This window comes from Narcine bancroftii, chromosome 1, assembly GCF_036971445.1.
Source record: "Narcine bancroftii isolate sNarBan1 chromosome 1, sNarBan1.hap1, whole genome shotgun sequence".
Classification (NCBI taxonomy): domain Eukaryota; kingdom Metazoa; phylum Chordata; class Chondrichthyes; order Torpediniformes; family Narcinidae; genus Narcine; species Narcine bancroftii.
In genome coordinates, this window is record NC_091469.1 from 377,811,799 (window position 1) to 377,832,428 (window position 20,630).

Genomic DNA, 20,630 nt, shown 5'->3' on the forward strand with positions numbered 1-20,630 from the left:
ATGAGAAGTTGGAGGAATTCAGCAGGCCAGGCAGCATCCATGGAGAGAAATGGTCAGTCAGTGTTTCAAATTGGGACCCTCTAGTCTCAATAAAGAATCCTGACCTTGAAACACTGACCATTTCTCTCCACTATGCCATCTCATCCACTGAGTCGCTCTGTTCACTCAGAGATTCTTAACAACTGCCCTTCCTGGGACTTGTGTGAATTCCTGTTCTTGCCTCATGTGATCTGTCTGTAATTCCAGGTAACTTGTTAAGATGACTGGAGGTTGATGTCGTCAAGACAGGTCAACTTTTCGTGTGCGATTAATCACCTCTATTGTTACTCCCCGGAGCAAATTATGAGACATGCAGGAACAAGTAATACACCGAGCGGGGTCAGCCGTGCTCACTTGGTCTTAGCAGCAACAAACAGCACTGTGTGAACCAGATCAAGTCCCAACCGTAAAGTCCTCTGCAAAACTTTGTCCGAGGATTTGGCAGGAATGTCAGGGCTTTCAATATTTCAAAAACACTAAAACCCCAAATCGACAACTCTTAGAAATAAAAAGTTGAACCAATTAAAGAAAACAATTTTACAAATCCAGGATCTTATTCTTCACTTGCAGTCCCACCCACCCATCTACCCCCTCGGTTGCCTTTCCCTTCCTATGGGTGGGTGAGCGCTGCAAAGCTTCCCCAGCAACACCCCGTCGTTCCACCTGCGCCAGGATCTGCGGGACAAACATCGGTGTCAGCGGCCACTTTCCACCAGACTCCAAGGAGATGGGACTGGAGGGCAGTGCGGTGATTACCAACACCCCGGTGGGCAGGGAGTCAGCCATCAACGGGGAATTAGTATGCCTCGGAAAGCTTGGCCAACGTTCGGGTTCTCCCATCTCTGGAGCTGATCAGGAAGGTCTGCGGACGTGGGAGGTGGAGTTTTAGATTCAAGGCATGGAGGAATTCTTGAATTGGAGGAGGGAATTTTTTAAAACACCCCCTCCCCATTAAAAGCTGACAGTGTGCTTTCCACAGTGATCAAAGTTTACGGCATTTCTGCTCTTATCCACCAGCGAACCCTTCCAGTCCTGTCCCACTCCCTTCCAGTCCTGTCCCACTCCCTTCCAGTCCTGTCCCACTCCCTTCCAGTCCTGTCCCACTCCCTTCCAGTCCTGTCCCACTCCCTTCCAGTCCTGTCCCACTCCCTTCCAGTCCTGTCCCACTCCCTTCCAGTCCTGTCCCACTCCCTTCCAGTCCTGTCCCACTCCCTTCCAGTCCTGTCCCACTCCCTTCCAGTCCTGTCCCACTCCCTTCCAGTCCTGTCCCACTCCCTTCCAGTCCTGTCCCACTCCCTTCCAGTCCTGTCCCACTCCCTTCCAGTCCTGTCCCACTCCCTTCCAGTCCTGTCCCACTCCCTTCCAGTCCTGTCCCACTCCCTTCCAGTCCTGTCCCACTCCCTTCCAGTCCTGTCCCACTCCCTTCCAGTCCTGTCCCACTCCCTTCCAGTCCTGTCCCACTCCCTTCCAGTCCTGTCCCACTCCCTTCCAGTCCTGTCCCACTCCCTTCCAGTCCTGTCCCACTCCCTTCCAGTCCTGTCCCACTCCCTTCCAGTCCTGTCCCACTCCCTTCCAGTCCTGTCCCACTCCCTTCCAGTCCTGTCCCACTCCCTTCCAGTCCTGTCCCACTCCCTTCCAGTCCTGTCCCACTCCCTTCCAGTCCTGTCCCACTCCCTTCCAGTCCTGTCCCACTCCCTTCCAGTCCTGTCCCACTCCCTTCCAGTCCTGTCCCACTCCCTTCCAGTCCTGTCCCACTCCCTTCCAGTCCTGTCCCACTCCCTTCCAGTCCTGTCCCACTCCCTTCCAGTCCTGTCCCACTCCCTTCCAGTCCTGTCCCACTCCCTTCCAGTCCTGTCCCACTCCCTTCCAGTCCTGTCCCACTCCCTTCCAGTCCTGTCCCACTCCCTTCCAGTCCTGTCCCACTCCCTTCCAGTCCTGTCCCACTCCCTTCCAGTCCTGTCCCACTCCCTTCCAGTCCTGTCCCACTCCCTTCCAGTCCTGTCCCACTCCCTTCCAGTCCTGTCCCACTCCCTTCCAGTCCTGTCCCACTCCCTTCCAGTCCTGTCCCACTCCCTTCCAGTCCTGTCCCACTCCCTTCCAGTCCTGTCCCACTCCCTTCCAGTCCTGTCCCACTCCCTTCCAGTCCTGTCCCACTCCCTTCCAGTCCTGTCCCACTCCCTTCCAGTCCTGTCCCACTCCCTTCCAGTCCTGTCCCACTCCCTTCCAGTCCTGTCCCACTCCCTTCCAGTCCTGTCCCACTCCCTTCCAGTCCTGTCCCACTCCCTTCCAGTCCTGTCCCACTCCCTTCCAGTCCTGTCCCACTCCCTTCCAGTCCTGTCCCACTCCCTTCCAGTCCTGTCCCACTCCCTTCCAGTCCTGTCCCACTCCCTTCCAGTCCTGTCCCACTCCCTTCCAGTCCTGTCCCACTCCCTTCCAGTCCTGTCCCACTCCCTTCCAGTCCTGTCCCACTCCCTTCCAGTCCTGTCCCACTCCCTTCCAGTCCTGTCCCACTCCCTTCCAGTCCTGTCCCACTCCCTTCCAGTCCTGTCCCACTCCCTTCCAGTCCTGTCCCACTCCCTTCCAGTCCTGTCCCACTCCCTTCCAGTCCTGTCCCACTCCCTTCCAGTCCTGTCCCACTCCCTTCCAGTCCTGTCCCACTCCCTTCCAGTCCTGTCCCACTCCCTTCCAGTCCTGTCCCACTCCCTTCCAGTCCTGTCCCACTCCCTTCCAGTCCTGTCCCACTCCCTTCCAGTCCTGTCCCACTCCCTTCCAGTCCTGTCCCACTCCCTTCCAGTCCTGTCCCACTCCCTTCCAGTCCTGTCCCACTCCCTTCCAGTCCTGTCCCACTCCCTTCCAGTCCTGTCCCACTCCCTTCCAGTCCTGTCCCACTCCCTTCCAGTCCTGTCCCACTCCCTTCCAGTCCTGTCCCACTCCCTTCCAGTCCTGTCCCACTCCCTTCCAGTCCTGTCCCACTCCCTTCCAGTCCTGTCCCACTCCCTTCCAGTCCTGTCCCACTCCCTTCCAGTCCTGTCCCACTCCCTTCCAGTCCTGTCCCACTCCCTTCCAGTCCTGTCCCACTCCCTTCCAGTCCTGTCCCACTCCCTTCCAGTCCTGTCCCACTCCCTTCCAGTCCTGTCCCACTCCCTTCCAGTCCTGTCCCACTCCCTTCCAGTCCTGTCCCACTCCCTTCCAGTCCTGTCCCACTCCCTTCCAGTCCTGTCCCACTCCCTTCCAGTCCTGTCCCACTCCCTTCCAGTCCTGTCCCACTCCCTTCCAGTCCTGTCCCACTCCCTTCCAGTCCTGTCCCACTCCCTTCCAGTCCTGTCCCACTCCCTTCCAGTCCTGTCCCACTCCCTTCCAGTCCTGTCCCACTCCCTTCCAGTCCTGTCCCACTCCCTTCCAGTCCTGTCCCACTCCCTTCCAGTCCTGTCCCACTCCCTTCCAGTCCTGTCCCACTCCCTTCCAGTCCTGTCCCACTCCCTTCCAGTCCTGTCCCACTCCCTTCCAGTCCTGTCCCACTCCCTTCCAGTCCTGTCCCACTCCCTTCCAGTCCTGTCCCACTCCCTTCCAGTCCTGTCCCACTCCCTTCCAGTCCTGTCCCACTCCCTTCCAGTCCTGTCCCACTCCCTTCCAGTCCTGTCCCACTCCCTTCCAGTCCTGTCCCACTCCCTTCCAGTCCTGTCCCACTCCCTTCCAGTCCTGTCCCACTCCCTTCCAGTCCTGTCCCACTCCCTTCCAGTCCTGTCCCACTCCCTTCCAGTCCTGTCCCACTCCCTTCCAGTCCTGTCCCACTCCCTTCCAGTCCTGTCCCACTCCCTTCCAGTCCTGTCCCACTCCCTTCCAGTCCTGTCCCACTCCCTTCCAGTCCTGTCCCACTCCCTTCCAGTCCTGTCCCACTCCCTTCCAGTCCTGTCCCACTCCCTTCCAGTCCTGTCCCACTCCCTTCCAGTCCTGTCCCACTCCCTTCCAGTCCTGTCCCACTCCCTTCCAGTCCTGTCCCACTCCCTTCCAGTCCTGTCCCACTCCCTTCCAGTCCTGTCCCACTCCCTTCCAGTCCTGTCCCACTCCCTTCCAGTCCTGTCCCACTCCCTTCCAGTCCTGTCCCACTCCCTTCCAGTCCTGTCCCACTCCCTTCCAGTCCTGTCCCACTCCCTTCCAGTCCTGTCCCACTCCCTTCCAGTCCTGTCCCACTCCCTTCCAGTCCTGTCCCACTCCCTTCCAGTCCTGTCCCACTCCCTTCCAGTCCTGTCCCACTCCCTTCCAGTCCTGTCCCACTCCCTTCCAGTCCTGTCCCACTCCCTTCCAGTCCTGTCCCACTCCCTTCCAGTCCTGTCCCACTCCCTTCCAGTCCTGTCCCACTCCCTTCCAGTCCTGTCCCACTCCCTTCCAGTCCTGTCCCACTCCCTTCCAGTCCTGTCCCACTCCCTTCCAGTCCTGTCCCACTCCCTTCCAGTCCTGTCCCACTCCCTTCCAGTCCTGTCCCACTCCCTTCCAGTCCTGTCCCACTCCCTTCCAGTCCTGTCCCACTCCCTTCCAGTCCTGTCCCACTCCCTTCCAGTCCTGTCCCACTCCCTTCCAGTCCTGTCCCACTCCCTTCCAGTCCTGTCCCACTCCCTTCCAGTCCTGTCCCACTCCCTTCCAGTCCTGTCCCACTCCCTTCCAGTCCTGTCCCACTCCCTTCCAGTCCTGTCCCACTCCCTTCCAGTCCTGTCCCACTCCCTTCCAGTCCTGTCCCACTCCCTTCCAGTCCTGTCCCACTCCCTTCCAGTCCTGTCCCACTCCCTTCCAGTCCTGTCCCACTCCCTTCCAGTCCTGTCCCACTCCCTTCCAGTCCTGTCCCACTCCCTTCCAGTCCTGTCCCACTCCCTTCCAGTCCTGTCCCACTCCCTTCCAGTCCTGTCCCACTCCCTTCCAGTCCTGTCCCACTCCCTTCCAGTCCTGTCCCACTCCCTTCCAGTCCTGTCCCACTCCCTTCCAGTCCTGTCCCACTCCCTTCCAGTCCTGTCCCACTCCCTTCCAGTCCTGTCCCACTCCCTTCCAGTCCTGTCCCACTCCCTTCCAGTCCTGTCCCACTCCCTTCCAGTCCTGTCCCACTCCCTTCCAGTCCTGTCCCACTCCCTTCCAGTCCTGTCCCACTCCCTTCCAGTCCTGTCCCACTCCCTTCCAGTCCTGTCCCACTCCCTTCCAGTCCTGTCCCACTCCCTTCCAGTCCTGTCCCACTCCCTTCCAGTCCTGTCCCACTCCCTTCCAGTCCTGTCCCACTCCCTTCCAGTCCTGTCCCACTCCCTTCCAGTCCTGTCCCACTCCCTTCCAGTCCTGTCCCACTCCCTTCCAGTCCTGTCCCACTCCCTTCCAGTCCTGTCCCACTCCCTTCCAGTCCTGTCCCACTCCCTTCCAGTCCTGTCCCACTCCCTTCCAGTCCTGTCCCACTCCCTTCCAGTCCTGTCCCACTCCCTTCCAGTCCTGTCCCACTCCCTTCCAGTCCTGTCCCACTCCCTTCCAGTCCTGTCCCACTCCCTTCCAGTCCTGTCCCACTCCCTTCCAGTCCTGTCCCACTCCCTTCCAGTCCTGTCCCACTCCCTTCCAGTCCTGTCCCACTCCCTTCCAGTCCTGTCCCACTCCCTTCCAGTCCTGTCCCACTCCCTTCCAGTCCTGTCCCACTCCCTTCCAGTCCTGTCCCACTCCCTTCCAGTCCTGTCCCACTCCCTTCCAGTCCTGTCCCACTCCCTTCCAGTCCTGTCCCACTCCCTTCCAGTCCTGTCCCACTCCCTTCCAGTCCTGTCCCACTCCCTTCCAGTCCTGTCCCACTCCCTTCCAGTCCTGTCCCACTCCCTTCCAGTCCTGTCCCACTCCCTTCCAGTCCTGTCCCACTCCCTTCCAGTCCTGTCCCACTCCCTTCCAGTCCTGTCCCACTCCCTTCCAGTCCTGTCCCACTCCCTTCCAGTCCTGTCCCACTCCCTTCCAGTCCTGTCCCACTCCCTTCCAGTCCTGTCCCACTCCCTTCCAGTCCTGTCCCACTCCCTTCCAGTCCTGTCCCACTCCCTTCCAGTCCTGTCCCACTCCCTTCCAGTCCTGTCCCACTCCCTTCCAGTCCTGTCCCACTCCCTTCCAGTCCTGTCCCACTCCCTTCCAGTCCTGTCCCACTCCCTTCCAGTCCTGTCCCACTCCCTTCCAGTCCTGTCCCACTCCCTTCCAGTCCTGTCCCACTCCCTTCCAGTCCTGTCCCACTCCCTTCCAGTCCTGTCCCACTCCCTTCCAGTCCTGTCCCACTCCCTTCCAGTCCTGTCCCACTCCCTTCCAGTCCTGTCCCACTCCCTTCCAGTCCTGTCCCACTCCCTTCCAGTCCTGTCCCACTCCCTTCCAGTCCTGTCCCACTCCCTTCCAGTCCTGTCCCACTCCCTTCCAGTCCTGTCCCACTCCCTTCCAGTCCTGTCCCACTCCCTTCCAGTCCTGTCCCACTCCCTTCCAGTCCTGTCCCACTCCCTTCCAGTCCTGTCCCACTCCCTTCCAGTCCTGTCCCACTCCCTTCCAGTCCTGTCCCACTCCCTTCCAGTCCTGTCCCACTCCCTTCCAGTCCTGTCCCACTCCCTTCCAGTCCTGTCCCACTCCCTTCCAGTCCTGTCCCACTCCCTTCCAGTCCTGTCCCACTCCCTTCCAGTCCTGTCCCACTCCCTTCCAGTCCTGTCCCACTCCCTTCCAGTCCTGTCCCACTCCCTTCCAGTCCTGTCCCACTCCCTTCCAGTCCTGTCCCACTCCCTTCCAGTCCTGTCCCACTCCCTTCCAGTCCTGTCCCACTCCCTTCCAGTCCTGTCCCACTCCCTTCCAGTCCTGTCCCACTCCCTTCCAGTCCTGTCCCACTCCCTTCCAGTCCTGTCCCACTCCCTTCCAGTCCTGTCCCACTCCCTTCCAGTCCTGTCCCACTCCCTTCCAGTCCTGTCCCACTCCCTTCCAGTCCTGTCCCACTCCCTTCCAGTCCTGTCCCACTCCCTTCCAGTCCTGTCCCACTCCCTTCCAGTCCTGTCCCACTCCCTTCCAGTCCTGTCCCACTCCCTTCCAGTCCTGTCCCACTCCCTTCCAGTCCTGTCCCACTCCCTTCCAGTCCTGTCCCACTCCCTTCCAGTCCTGTCCCACTCCCTTCCAGTCCTGTCCCACTCCCTTCCAGTCCTGTCCCACTCCCTTCCAGTCCTGTCCCACTCCCTTCCAGTCCTGTCCCACTCCCTTCCAGTCCTGTCCCACTCCCTTCCAGTCCTGTCCCACTCCCTTCCAGTCCTGTCCCACTCCCTTCCAGTCCTGTCCCACTCCCTTCCAGTCCTGTCCCACTCCCTTCCAGTCCTGTCCCACTCCCTTCCAGTCCTGTCCCACTCCCTTCCAGTCCTGTCCCACTCCCTTCCAGTCCTGTCCCACTCCCTTCCAGTCCTGTCCCACTCCCTTCCAGTCCTGTCCCACTCCCTTCCAGTCCTGTCCCACTCCCTTCCAGTCCTGTCCCACTCCCTTCCAGTCCTGTCCCACTCCCTTCCAGTCCTGTCCCACTCCCTTCCAGTCCTGTCCCACTCCCTTCCAGTCCTGTCCCACTCCCTTCCAGTCCTGTCCCACTCCCTTCCAGTCCTGTCCCACTCCCTTCCAGTCCTGTCCCACTCCCTTCCAGTCCTGTCCCACTCCCTTCCAGTCCTGTCCCACTCCCTTCCAGTCCTGTCCCACTCCCTTCCAGTCCTGTCCCACTCCCTTCCAGTCCTGTCCCACTCCCTTCCAGTCCTGTCCCACTCCCTTCCAGTCCTGTCCCACTCCCTTCCAGTCCTGTCCCACTCCCTTCCAGTCCTGTCCCACTCCCTTCCAGTCCTGTCCCACTCCCTTCCAGTCCTGTCCCACTCCCTTCCAGTCCTGTCCCACTCCCTTCCAGTCCTGTCCCACTCCCTTCCAGTCCTGTCCCACTCCCTTCCAGTCCTGTCCCACTCCCTTCCAGTCCTGTCCCACTCCCTTCCAGTCCTGTCCCACTCCCTTCCAGTCCTGTCCCACTCCCTTCCAGTCCTGTCCCACTCCCTTCCAGTCCTGTCCCACTCCCTTCCAGTCCTGTCCCACTCCCTTCCAGTCCTGTCCCACTCCCTTCCAGTCCTGTCCCACTCCCTTCCAGTCCTGTCCCACTCCCTTCCAGTCCTGTCCCACTCCCTTCCAGTCCTGTCCCACTCCCTTCCAGTCCTGTCCCACTCCCTTCCAGTCCTGTCCCACTCCCTTCCAGTCCTGTCCCACTCCCTTCCAGTCCTGTCCCACTCCCTTCCAGTCCTGTCCCACTCCCTTCCAGTCCTGTCCCACTCCCTTCCAGTCCTGTCCCACTCCCTTCCAGTCCTGTCCCACTCCCTTCCAGTCCTGTCCCACTCCCTTCCAGTCCTGTCCCACTCCCTTCCAGTCCTGTCCCACTCCCTTCCAGTCCTGTCCCACTCCCTTCCAGTCCTGTCCCACTCCCTTCCAGTCCTGTCCCACTCCCTTCCAGTCCTGTCCCACTCCCTTCCAGTCCTGTCCCACTCCCTTCCAGTCCTGTCCCACTCCCTTCCAGTCCTGTCCCACTCCCTTCCAGTCCTGTCCCACTCCCTTCCAGTCCTGTCCCACTCCCTTCCAGTCCTGTCCCACTCCCTTCCAGTCCTGTCCCACTCCCTTCCAGTCCTGTCCCACTCCCTTCCAGTCCTGTCCCACTCCCTTCCAGTCCTGTCCCACTCCCTTCCAGTCCTGTCCCACTCCCTTCCAGTCCTGTCCCACTCCCTTCCAGTCCTGTCCCACTCCCTTCCAGTCCTGTCCCACTCCCTTCCAGTCCTGTCCCACTCCCTTCCAGTCCTGTCCCACTCCCTTCCAGTCCTGTCCCACTCCCTTCCAGTCCTGTCCCACTCCCTTCCAGTCCTGTCCCACTCCCTTCCAGTCCTGTCCCACTCCCTTCCAGTCCTGTCCCACTCCCTTCCAGTCCTGTCCCACTCCCTTCCAGTCCTGTCCCACTCCCTTCCAGTCCTGTCCCACTCCCTTCCAGTCCTGTCCCACTCCCTTCCAGTCCTGTCCCACTCCCTTCCAGTCCTGTCCCACTCCCTTCCAGTCCTGTCCCACTCCCTTCCAGTCCTGTCCCACTCCCTTCCAGTCCTGTCCCACTCCCTTCCAGTCCTGTCCCACTCCCTTCCAGTCCTGTCCCACTCCCTTCCAGTCCTGTCCCACTCCCTTCCAGTCCTGTCCCACTCCCTTCCAGTCCTGTCCCACTCCCTTCCAGTCCTGTCCCACTCCCTTCCAGTCCTGTCCCACTCCCTTCCAGTCCTGTCCCACTCCCTTCCAGTCCTGTCCCACTCCCTTCCAGTCCTGTCCCACTCCCTTCCAGTCCTGTCCCACTCCCTTCCAGTCCTGTCCCACTCCCTTCCAGTCCTGTCCCACTCCCTTCCAGTCCTGTCCCACTCCCTTCCAGTCCTGTCCCACTCCCTTCCAGTCCTGTCCCACTCCCTTCCAGTCCTGTCCCACTCCCTTCCAGTCCTGTCCCACTCCCTTCCAGTCCTGTCCCACTCCCTTCCAGTCCTGTCCCACTCCCTTCCAGTCCTGTCCCACTCCCTTCCAGTCCTGTCCCACTCCCTTCCAGTCCTGTCCCACTCCCTTCCAGTCCTGTCCCACTCCCTTCCAGTCCTGTCCCACTCCCTTCCAGTCCTGTCCCACTCCCTTCCAGTCCTGTCCCACTCCCTTCCAGTCCTGTCCCACTCCCTTCCAGTCCTGTCCCACTCCCTTCCAGTCCTGTCCCACTCCCTTCCAGTCCTGTCCCACTCCCTTCCAGTCCTGTCCCACTCCCTTCCAGTCCTGTCCCACTCCCTTCCAGTCCTGTCCCACTCCCTTCCAGTCCTGTCCCACTCCCTTCCAGTCCTGTCCCACTCCCTTCCAGTCCTGTCCCACTCCCTTCCAGTCCTGTCCCACTCCCTTCCAGTCCTGTCCCACTCCCTTCCAGTCCTGTCCCACTCCCTTCCAGTCCTGTCCCACTCCCTTCCAGTCCTGTCCCACTCCCTTCCAGTCCTGTCCCACTCCCTTCCAGTCCTGTCCCACTCCCTTCCAGTCCTGTCCCACTCCCTTCCAGTCCTGTCCCACTCCCTTCCAGTCCTGTCCCACTCCCTTCCAGTCCTGTCCCACTCCCTTCCAGTCCTGTCCCACTCCCTTCCAGTCCTGTCCCACTCCCTTCCAGTCCTGTCCCACTCCCTTCCAGTCCTGTCCCACTCCCTTCCAGTCCTGTCCCACTCCCTTCCAGTCCTGTCCCACTCCCTTCCAGTCCTGTCCCACTCCCTTCCAGTCCTGTCCCACTCCCTTCCAGTCCTGTCCCACTCCCTTCCAGTCCTGTCCCACTCCCTTCCAGTCCTGTCCCACTCCCTTCCAGTCCTGTCCCACTCCCTTCCAGTCCTGTCCCACTCCCTTCCAGTCCTGTCCCACTCCCTTCCAGTCCTGTCCCACTCCCTTCCAGTCCTGTCCCACTCCCTTCCAGTCCTGTCCCACTCCCTTCCAGTCCTGTCCCACTCCCTTCCAGTCCTGTCCCACTCCCTTCCAGTCCTGTCCCACTCCCTTCCAGTCCTGTCCCACTCCCTTCCAGTCCTGTCCCACTCCCTTCCAGTCCTGTCCCACTCCCTTCCAGTCCTGTCCCACTCCCTTCCAGTCCTGTCCCACTCCCTTCCAGTCCTGTCCCACTCCCTTCCAGTCCTGTCCCACTCCCTTCCAGTCCTGTCCCACTCCCTTCCAGTCCTGTCCCACTCCCTTCCAGTCCTGTCCCACTCCCTTCCAGTCCTGTCCCACTCCCTTCCAGTCCTGTCCCACTCCCTTCCAGTCCTGTCCCACTCCCTTCCAGTCCTGTCCCACTCCCTTCCAGTCCTGTCCCACTCCCTTCCAGTCCTGTCCCACTCCCTTCCAGTCCTGTCCCACTCCCTTCCAGTCCTGTCCCACTCCCTTCCAGTCCTGTCCCACTCCCTTCCAGTCCTGTCCCACTCCCTTCCAGTCCTGTCCCACTCCCTTCCAGTCCTGTCCCACTCCCTTCCAGTCCTGTCCCACTCCCTTCCAGTCCTGTCCCACTCCCTTCCAGTCCTGTCCCACTCCCTTCCAGTCCTGTCCCACTCCCTTCCAGTCCTGTCCCACTCCCTTCCAGTCCTGTCCCACTCCCTTCCAGTCCTGTCCCACTCCCTTCCAGTCCTGTCCCACTCCCTTCCAGTCCTGTCCCACTCCCTTCCAGTCCTGTCCCACTCCCTTCCAGTCCTGTCCCACTCCCTTCCAGTCCTGTCCCACTCCCTTCCAGTCCTGTCCCACTCCCTTCCAGTCCTGTCCCACTCCCTTCCAGTCCTGTCCCACTCCCTTCCAGTCCTGTCCCACTCCCTTCCAGTCCTGTCCCACTCCCTTCCAGTCCTGTCCCACTCCCTTCCAGTCCTGTCCCACTCCCTTCCAGTCCTGTCCCACTCCCTTCCAGTCCTGTCCCACTCCCTTCCAGTCCTGTCCCACTCCCTTCCAGTCCTGTCCCACTCCCTTCCAGTCCTGTCCCACTCCCTTCCAGTCCTGTCCCACTCCCTTCCAGTCCTGTCCCACTCCCTTCCAGTCCTGTCCCACTCCCTTCCAGTCCTGTCCCACTCCCTTCCAGTCCTGTCCCACTCCCTTCCAGTCCTGTCCCACTCCCTTCCAGTCCTGTCCCACTCCCTTCCAGTCCTGTCCCACTCCCTTCCAGTCCTGTCCCACTCCCTTCCAGTCCTGTCCCACTCCCTTCCAGTCCTGTCCCACTCCCTTCCAGTCCTGTCCCACTCCCTTCCAGTCCTGTCCCACTCCCTTCCAGTCCTGTCCCACTCCCTTCCAGTCCTGTCCCACTCCCTTCCAGTCCTGTCCCACTCCCTTCCAGTCCTGTCCCACTCCCTTCCAGTCCTGTCCCACTCCCTTCCAGTCCTGTCCCACTCCCTTCCAGTCCTGTCCCACTCCCTTCCAGTCCTGTCCCACTCCCTTCCAGTCCTGTCCCACTCCCTTCCAGTCCTGTCCCACTCCCTTCCAGTCCTGTCCCACTCCCTTCCAGTCCTGTCCCACTCCCTTCCAGTCCTGTCCCACTCCCTTCCAGTCCTGTCCCACTCCCTTCCAGTCCTGTCCCACTCCCTTCCAGTCCTGTCCCACTCCCTTCCAGTCCTGTCCCACTCCCTTCCAGTCCTGTCCCACTCCCTTCCAGTCCTGTCCCACTCCCTTCCAGTCCTGTCCCACTCCCTTCCAGTCCTGTCCCACTCCCTTCCAGTCCTGTCCCACTCCCTTCCAGTCCTGTCCCACTCCCTTCCAGTCCTGTCCCACTCCCTTCCAGTCCTGTCCCACTCCCTTCCAGTCCTGTCCCACTCCCTTCCAGTCCTGTCCCACTCCCTTCCAGTCCTGTCCCACTCCCTTCCAGTCCTGTCCCACTCCCTTCCAGTCCTGTCCCACTCCCTTCCAGTCCTGTCCCACTCCCTTCCAGTCCTGTCCCACTCCCTTCCAGTCCTGTCCCACTCCCTTCCAGTCCTGTCCCACTCCCTTCCAGTCCTGTCCCACTCCCTTCCAGTCCTGTCCCACTCCCTTCCAGTCCTGTCCCACTCCCTTCCAGTCCTGTCCCACTCCCTTCCAGTCCTGTCCCACTCCCTTCCAGTCCTGTCCCACTCCCTTCCAGTCCTGTCCCACTCCCTTCCAGTCCTGTCCCACTCCCTTCCAGTCCTGTCCCACTCCCTTCCAGTCCTGTCCCACTCCCTTCCAGTCCTGTCCCACTCCCTTCCAGTCCTGTCCCACTCCCTTCCAGTCCTGTCCCACTCCCTTCCAGTCCTGTCCCACTCCCTTCCAGTCCTGTCCCACTCCCTTCCAGTCCTGTCCCACTCCCTTCCAGTCCTGTCCCACTCCCTTCCAGTCCTGTCCCACTCCCTTCCAGTCCTGTCCCACTCCCTTCCAGTCCTGTCCCACTCCCTTCCAGTCCTGTCCCACTCCCTTCCAGTCCTGTCCCACTCCCTTCCAGTCCTGTCCCACTCCCTTCCAGTCCTGTCCCACTCCCTTCCAGTCCTGTCCCACTCCCTTCCAGTCCTGTCCCACTCCCTTCCAGTCCTGTCCCACTCCCTTCCAGTCCTGTCCCACTCCCTTCCAGTCCTGTCCCACTCCCTTCCAGTCCTGTCCCACTCCCTTCCAGTCCTGTCCCACTCCCTTCCAGTCCTGTCCCACTCCCTTCCAGTCCTGTCCCACTCCCTTCCAGTCCTGTCCCACTCCCTTCCAGTCCTGTCCCACTCCCTTCCAGTCCTGTCCCACTCCCTTCCAGTCCTGTCCCACTCCCTTCCAGTCCTGTCCCACTCCCTTCCAGTCCTGTCCCACTCCCTTCCAGTCCTGTCCCACTCCCTTCCAGTCCTGTCCCACTCCCTTCCAGTCCTGTCCCACTCCCTTCCAGTCCTGTCCCACTCCCTTCCAGTCCTGTCCCACTCCCTTCCAGTCCTGTCCCACTCCCTTCCAGTCCTGTCCCACTCCCTTCCAGTCCTGTCCCACTCCCTTCCAGTCCTGTCCCACTCCCTTCCAGTCCTGTCCCACTCCCTTCCAGTCCTGTCCCACTCCCTTCCAGTCCTGTCCCACTCCCTTCCAGTCCTGTCCCACTCCCTTCCAGTCCTGTCCCACTCCCTTCCAGTCCTGTCCCACTCCCTTCCAGTCCTGTCCCACTCCCTTCCAGTCCTGTCCCACTCCCTTCCAGTCCTGTCCCACTCCCTTCCAGTCCTGTCCCACTCCCTTCCAGTCCTGTCCCACTCCCTTCCAGTCCTGTCCCACTCCCTTCCAGTCCTGTCCCACTCCCTTCCAGTCCTGTCCCACTCCCTTCCAGTCCTGTCCCACTCCCTTCCAGTCCTGTCCCACTCCCTTCCAGTCCTGTCCCACTCCCTTCCAGTCCTGTCCCACTCCCTTCCAGTCCTGTCCCACTCCCTTCCAGTCCTGTCCCACTCCCTTCCAGTCCTGTCCCACTCCCTTCCAGTCCTGTCCCACTCCCTTCCAGTCCTGTCCCACTCCCTTCCAGTCCTGTCCCACTCCCTTCCAGTCCTGTCCCACTCCCTTCCAGTCCTGTCCCACTCCCTTCCAGTCCTGTCCCACTCCCTTCCAGTCCTGTCCCACTCCCTTCCAGTCCTGTCCCACTCCCTTCCAGTCCTGTCCCACTCCCTTCCAGTCCTGTCCCACTCCCTTCCAGTCCTGTCCCACTCCCTTCCAGTCCTGTCCCACTCCCTTCCAGTCCTGTCCCACTCCCTTCCAGTCCTGTCCCACTCCCTTCCAGTCCTGTCCCACTCCCTTCCAGTCCTGTCCCACTCCCTTCCAGTCCTGTCCCACTCCCTTCCAGTCCTGTCCCACTCCCTTCCAGTCCTGTCCCACTCCCTTCCAGTCCTGTCCCACTCCCTTCCAGTCCTGTCCCACTCCCTTCCAGTCCTGTCCCACTCCCTTCCAGTCCTGTCCCACTCCCTTCCAGTCCTGTCCCACTCCCTTCCAGTCCTGTCCCACTCCCTTCCAGTCCTGTCCCACTCCCTTCCAGTCCTGTCCCACTCCCTTCCAGTCCTGTCCCACTCCCTTCCAGTCCTGTCCCACTCCCTTCCAGTCCTGTCCCACTCCCTTCCAGTCCTGTCCCACTCCCTTCCAGTCCTGTCCCACTCCCTTCCAGTCCTGTCCCACTCCCTTCCAGTCCTGTCCCACTCCCTTCCAGTCCTGTCCCACTCCCTTCCAGTCCTGTCCCACTCCCTTCCAGTCCTGTCCCACTCCCTTCCAGTCCTGTCCCACTCCCTTCCAGTCCTGTCCCACTCCCTTCCAGTCCTGTCCCACTCCCTTCCAGTCCTGTCCCACTCCCTTCCAGTCCTGTCCCACTCCCTTCCAGTCCTGTCCCACTCCCTTCCAGTCCTGTCCCACTCCCTTCCAGTCCTGTCCCACTCCCTTCCAGTCCTGTCCCACTCCCTTCCAGTCCTGTCCCACTCCCTTCCAGTCCTGTCCCACTCCCTTCCAGTCCTGTCCCACTCCCTTCCAGTCCTGTCCCACTCCCTTCCAGTCCTGTCCCACTCCCTTCCAGTCCTGTCCCACTCCCTTCCAGTCCTGTCCCACTCCCTTCCAGTCCTGTCCCACTCCCTTCCAGTCCTGTCCCACTCCCTTCCAGTCCTGTCCCACTCCCTTCCAGTCCTGTCCCACTCCCTTCCAGTCCTGTCCCACTCCCTTCCAGTCCTGTCCCACTCCCTTCCAGTCCTGTCCCACTCCCTTCCAGTCCTGTCCCACTCCCTTCCAGTCCTGTCCCACTCCCTTCCAGTCCTGTCCCACTCCCTTCCAGTCCTGTCCCACTCCCTTCCAGTCCTGTCCCACTCCCTTCCAGTCCTGTCCCACTCCCTTCCAGTCCTGTCCCACTCCCTTCCAGTCCTGTCCCACTCCCTTCCAGTCCTGTCCCACTCCCTTCCAGTCCTGTCCCACTCCCTTCCAGTCCTGTCCCACTCCCTTCCAGTCCTGTCCCACTCCCTTCCAGTCCTGTCCCACTCCCTTCCAGTCCTGTCCCACTCCCTTCCAGTCCTGTCCCACTCCCTTCCAGTCCTGTCCCACTCCCTTCCAGTCCTGTCCCACTCCCTTCCAGTCCTGTCCCACTCCCTTCCAGTCCTGTCCCACTCCCTTCCAGTCCTGTCCCACTCCCTTCCAGTCCTGTCCCACTCCCTTCCAGTCCTGTCCCACTCCCTTCCAGTCCTGTCCCACTCCCTTCCAGTCCTGTCCCACTCCCTTCCAGTCCTGTCCCACTCCCTTCCAGTCCTGTCCCACTCCCTTCCAGTCCTGTCCCACTCCCTTCCAGTCCTGTCCCACTCCCTTCCAGTCCTGTCCCACTCCCTTCCAGTCCTGTCCCACTCCCTTCCAGTCCTGTCCCACTCCCTTCCAGTCCTGTCCCACTCCCTTCCAGTCCTGTCCCACTCCCTTCCAGTCCTGTCCCACTCCCTTCCAGTCCTGTCCCACTCCCTTCCAGTCCTGTCCCACTCCCTTCCAGTCCTGTCCCACTCCCTTCCAGTCCTGTCCCACTCCCTTCCAGTCCTGTCCCACTCCCTTCCAGTCCTGTCCCACTCCCTTCCAGTCCTGTCCCACTCCCTTCCAGTCCTGTCCCACTCCCTTCCAGTCCTGTCCCACTCCCTTCCAGTCCTGTCCCACTCCCTTCCAGTCCTGTCCCACTCCCTTCCAGTCCTGTCCCACTCCCTTCCAGTCCTGTCCCACTCCCTTCCAGTCCTGTCCCACTCCCTTCCAGTCCTGTCCCACTCCCTTCCAGTCCTGTCCCACTCCCTTCCAGTCCTGTCCCACTCCCTTCCAGTCCTGTCCCACTCCCTTCCAGTCCTGTCCCACTCCCTTCCAGTCCTGTCCCACTCCCTTCCAGTCCTGTCCCACTCCCTTCCAGTCCTGTCCCACTCCCTTCCAGTCCTGTCCCACTCCCTTCCAGTCCTGTCCCACTCCCTTCCAGTCCTGTCCCACTCCCTTCCAGTCCTGTCCCACTCCCTTCCAGTCCTGTCCCACTCCCTTCCAGTCCTGTCCCACTCCCTTCCAGTCCTGTCCCACTCCCTTCCAGTCCTGTCCCACTCCCTTCCAGTCCTGTCCCACTCCCTTCCAGTCCTGTCCCACTCCCTTCCAGTCCTGTCCCACTCCCTTCCAGTCCTGTCCCACTCCCTTCCAGTCCTGTCCCACTCCCTTCCAGTCCTGTCCCACTCCCTTCCAGTCCTGTCCCACTCCCTTCCAGTCCTGTCCCACTCCCTTCCAGTCCTGTCCCACTCCCTTCCAGTCCTGTCCCACTCCCTTCCAGTCCTGTCCCACTCCCTTCCAGTCCTGTCCCACTCCCTTCCAGTCCTGTCCCACTCCCTTCCAGTCCTGTCCCACTCCCTTCCAGTCCTGTCCCACTCCCTTCCAGTCCTGTCCCACTCCCTTCCAGTCCTGTCCCACTCCCTTCCAGTCCTGTCCCACTCCCTTCCAGTCCTGTCCCACTCCCTTCCAGTCCTGTCCCACTCCCTTCCAGTCCTGTCCCACTCCCTTCCAGTCCTGTCCCACTCCCTTCCAGTCCTGTCCCACTCCCTTCCAGTCCTGTCCCACTCCCTTCCAGTCCTGTCCCACTCCCTTCCAGTCCTGTCCCACTCCCTTCCAGTCCTGTCCCACTCCCTTCCAGTCCTGTCCCACTCCCTTCCAGTCCTGTCCCACTCCCTTCCAGTCCTGTCCCACTCCCTTCCAGTCCTGTCCCACTCCCTTCCAGTCCTGTCCCACTCCCTTCCAGTCCTGTCCCACTCCCTTCCAGTCCTGTCCCACTCCCTTCCAGTCCTGTCCCACTCCCTTCCAGTCCTGTCCCACTCCCTTCCAGTCCTGTCCCACTCCCTTCCAGTCCTGTCCCACTCCCTTCCAGTCCTGTCCCACTCCCTTCCAGTCCTGTCCCACTCCCTTCCAGTCCTGTCCCACTCCCTTCCAGTCCTGTCCCACTCCCTTCCAGTCCTGTCCCACTCCCTTCCAGTCCTGTCCCACTCCCTTCCAGTCCTGTCCCACTCCCTTCCAGTCCTGTCCCACTCCCTTCCAGTCCTGTCCCACTCCCTTCCAGTCCTGTCCCACTCCCTTCCAGTCCTGTCCCACTCCCTTCCAGTCCTGTCCCACTCCCTTCCAGTCCTGTCCCACTCCCTTCCAGTCCTGTCCCACTCCCTTCCAGTCCTGTCCCACTCCCTTCCAGTCCTGTCCCACTCCCTTCCAGTCCTGTCCCACTCCCTTCCAGTCCTGTCCCACTCCCTTCCAGTCCTGTCCCACTCCCTTCCAGTCCTGTCCCACTCCCTTCCAGTCCTGTCCCACTCCCTTCCAGTCCTGTCCCACTCCCTTCCAGTCCTGTCCCACTCCCTTCCAGTCCTGTCCCACTCCCTTCCAGTCCTGTCCCACTCCCTTCCAGTCCTGTCCCACTCCCTTCCAGTCCTGTCCCACTCCCTTCCAGTCCTGTCCCACTCCCTTCCAGTCCTGTCCCACTCCCTTCCAGTCCTGTCCCACTCCCTTCCAGTCCTGTCCCACTCCCTTCCAGTCCTGTCCCACTCCCTTCCAGTCCTGTCCCACTCCCTTCCAGTCCTGTCCCACTCCCTTCCAGTCCTGTCCCACTCCCTTCCAGTCCTGTCCCACTCCCTTCCAGTCCTGTCCCACTCCCTTCCAGTCCTGTCCCACTCCCTTCCAGTCCTGTCCCACTCCCTTCCAGTCCTGTCCCACTCCCTTCCAGTCCTGTCCCACTCCCTTCCAGTCCTGTCCCACTCCCTTCCAGTCCTGTCCCACTCCCTTCCAGTCCTGTCCCACTCCCTTCCAGTCCTGTCCCACTCCCTTCCAGTCCTGTCCCACTCCCTTCCAGTCCTGTCCCACTCCCTTCCAGTCCTGTCCCACTCCCTTCCAGTCCTGTCCCACTCCCTTCCAGTCCTGTCCCACTCCCTTCCAGTCCTGTCCCACTCCCTTCCAGTCCTGTCCCACTCCCACCTCGGATGGGTGGCTTAGCACCAGAACGACTCCAGGCCAACACGCCGGGTAAAGCCGAGCAGAGCGCGGCTCCAGTGAGACATGGTCACCGACTTTTGACCTTCAGCTCATCTGTGTTCAAATCGCTGTCGAACTCCAGGGTTGGATAGTGGAGAAAGAAATGATGCAAACGTAGAGGGAAGGAGCAGCAGGGTTGCAGTGACCTGACCTCCCCCCACTATCCCCCCCCCCCCACCACCATGCAGCAGGGTTGCAGTGATCTGACCTCCCCCCTCTCTCTCCCCCCCCCCCCCCCACAGCAGGGTTGCAGTGACCTGACCTCCCTCCTCTCTCCCATCCCCCCCCTCCCCCACGCAGCAGGGTTGCAGTGACCTTCCCCCCAAGTCCCCCGCCTCCTAGCTCACCTCGGACCTGCTCTTCAAACTGCTCCGCTTGGGTCGTACGAGGACATCCTTGAAGTCCAGCTTGAGGTCGACGTCCACCCGCGGCATCCTGCCCTTGGCTCGCCGGCTCCGACGCAGCGAAAGCCCGCAGTCCGCGCACGCCGCACATTTATAGCCCCGCGGCCGCTCGCACTTTATTTGGACAACGTCGCGCCTGGCGCTCTGCTGCAGAGCTCCAGCTCCTCGGTCCGCTGTCGCCCTCCCTCTCCGCCGGAAGACTGCAGTGGGGAAACATGCACCCTTGGACATCGGCCAATTGCTCTCCTGGTGAAAGAAACGACCCCTCCCCGATTCACGGGCGGTCATGTGGCCCTCTACAGTGCCGAATGTCTCCCGAGGAATTATGTGGAAACTGTTGGAATCTAGGGGTTAAAACATTATGAAAGAAATGATTAATTAATAAGTTTATATTTACTGCATGGTTCAGGGAAAAAGAGGAATGTGATTAAGTGGCAATCACAGCATGGAGCAAAATTGGCTGAGCAAAATTGTCTACTCCCAAAATACAGGGAGAGGAAATGCATAAAACGATTTAGGAGGAATGCTCAAACTGAAGGAGGTGGTGAGTAGCACAGGAGACACAGGCCAGACCAGAACAAAGAATGGCCTGCAAGAAACAAAGGGAATGGAAAACCAGTCTAGGAGGAAGATTAAGGCAGGAGGAGGTGTTAAAGAGAACAGCAGAAATTGGCCGGACAAGAACAGAATGGTGATTAGAAATATCTGGGGATGAATTAATTTCTGATCCAATCAACAGGATAGTCTGGCTTGGAGGATTAAGATGGGCGTGCTACACCCCAGATATCTGCAAAACAGGAGATGACTTGTGATAACCCTTATGCAAAAAGATCTAGCAAAGGAAGCCAACTTTTGTTCTGTATGATAAGGTTGACCTATATAAACTGAACCAACTGGACAATAGGGGTCAGTCTTGGGGAGTAGCTCACTGTGCAAGTGACCTATGAACTAATGAGTGACCCAGAGCTCTGTTAAGTTTTATTCTTGTGCTGTGTAATAAATTGACTGTTGAACCGAATACCTTCTCCTATCACTTCATTCAAAGAACGCGCTGGACTCAGACTACACATAGACTAAATTAAGAGTAAGTTAAAGCCAGAGTCCGACAATTTGGTGACCCCGACGTGATGAAGATGGAGAAGTGACGGAAGAAAAAGATACGAAACACCGGTCGATTGTGGTGTGGTGATAACAACAAGTGACCATCCTACAAAGGGAGCTAAGCAGACGCCTGTTTTAACGAAGTTCTGCTATTGGCAAAGATAAATTGTGTGTTGTCACTACTCTGCAAAAGCCCTCGTTAAAGCCAAAGAATAAAACAAAAGGGGGTTGGAGTCCCCCTAGTAGAACGGGGTTGGAGTCCTCCTAGTAGAACGGGGTTGGAGTCCTCCTAGTAGAACGGGGGTTGGAGTCCTCCTAGTAGAACGGGGGTTGGAGTCCTCCTAGTAGAACGGGGGTTGGAGTCCTCCTAGTAGAACGGGGGTTGGAGTCCTCCTAGTAGAACGGGGGTTGGAGTCCTCCTAGTAGAACGGGGGTTGGAGTCCTCCTAGTAGAACGGGGGTTGGAGTCCTCCTAGTAGAACGGGGGTTGGAGTCCTCCTAGTAGAACGGGGGTTGGAGTCCTCCTAGTAGAACGGGGGTTGGAGTCCTCCTAGTAGAACGGGGGTTGGAGTCC

General features: G+C 60.2%; 1 protein-coding gene across 1 annotated transcript in view; it reads right to left on the reverse strand.

The window, feature by feature from the left end:
- The window catches only part of LOC138751298 (GMP reductase 1-like), a 75,580-nt gene extending 56,321 nt beyond the window's left edge, over nt 1-19,259 (reverse strand). Inside the window, exon 1 of the mRNA XM_069913419.1 lies at nt 18,900-19,259. Coding sequence (XP_069769520.1) covers nt 18,900-19,244 — 345 coding nt within the window. The 5' untranslated portion in view covers nt 19,245-19,259. The remainder of the gene's footprint in view (nt 1-18,899) is intronic.
- Between the last annotated feature and the right edge of the window lie 1,371 nt (nt 19,260-20,630).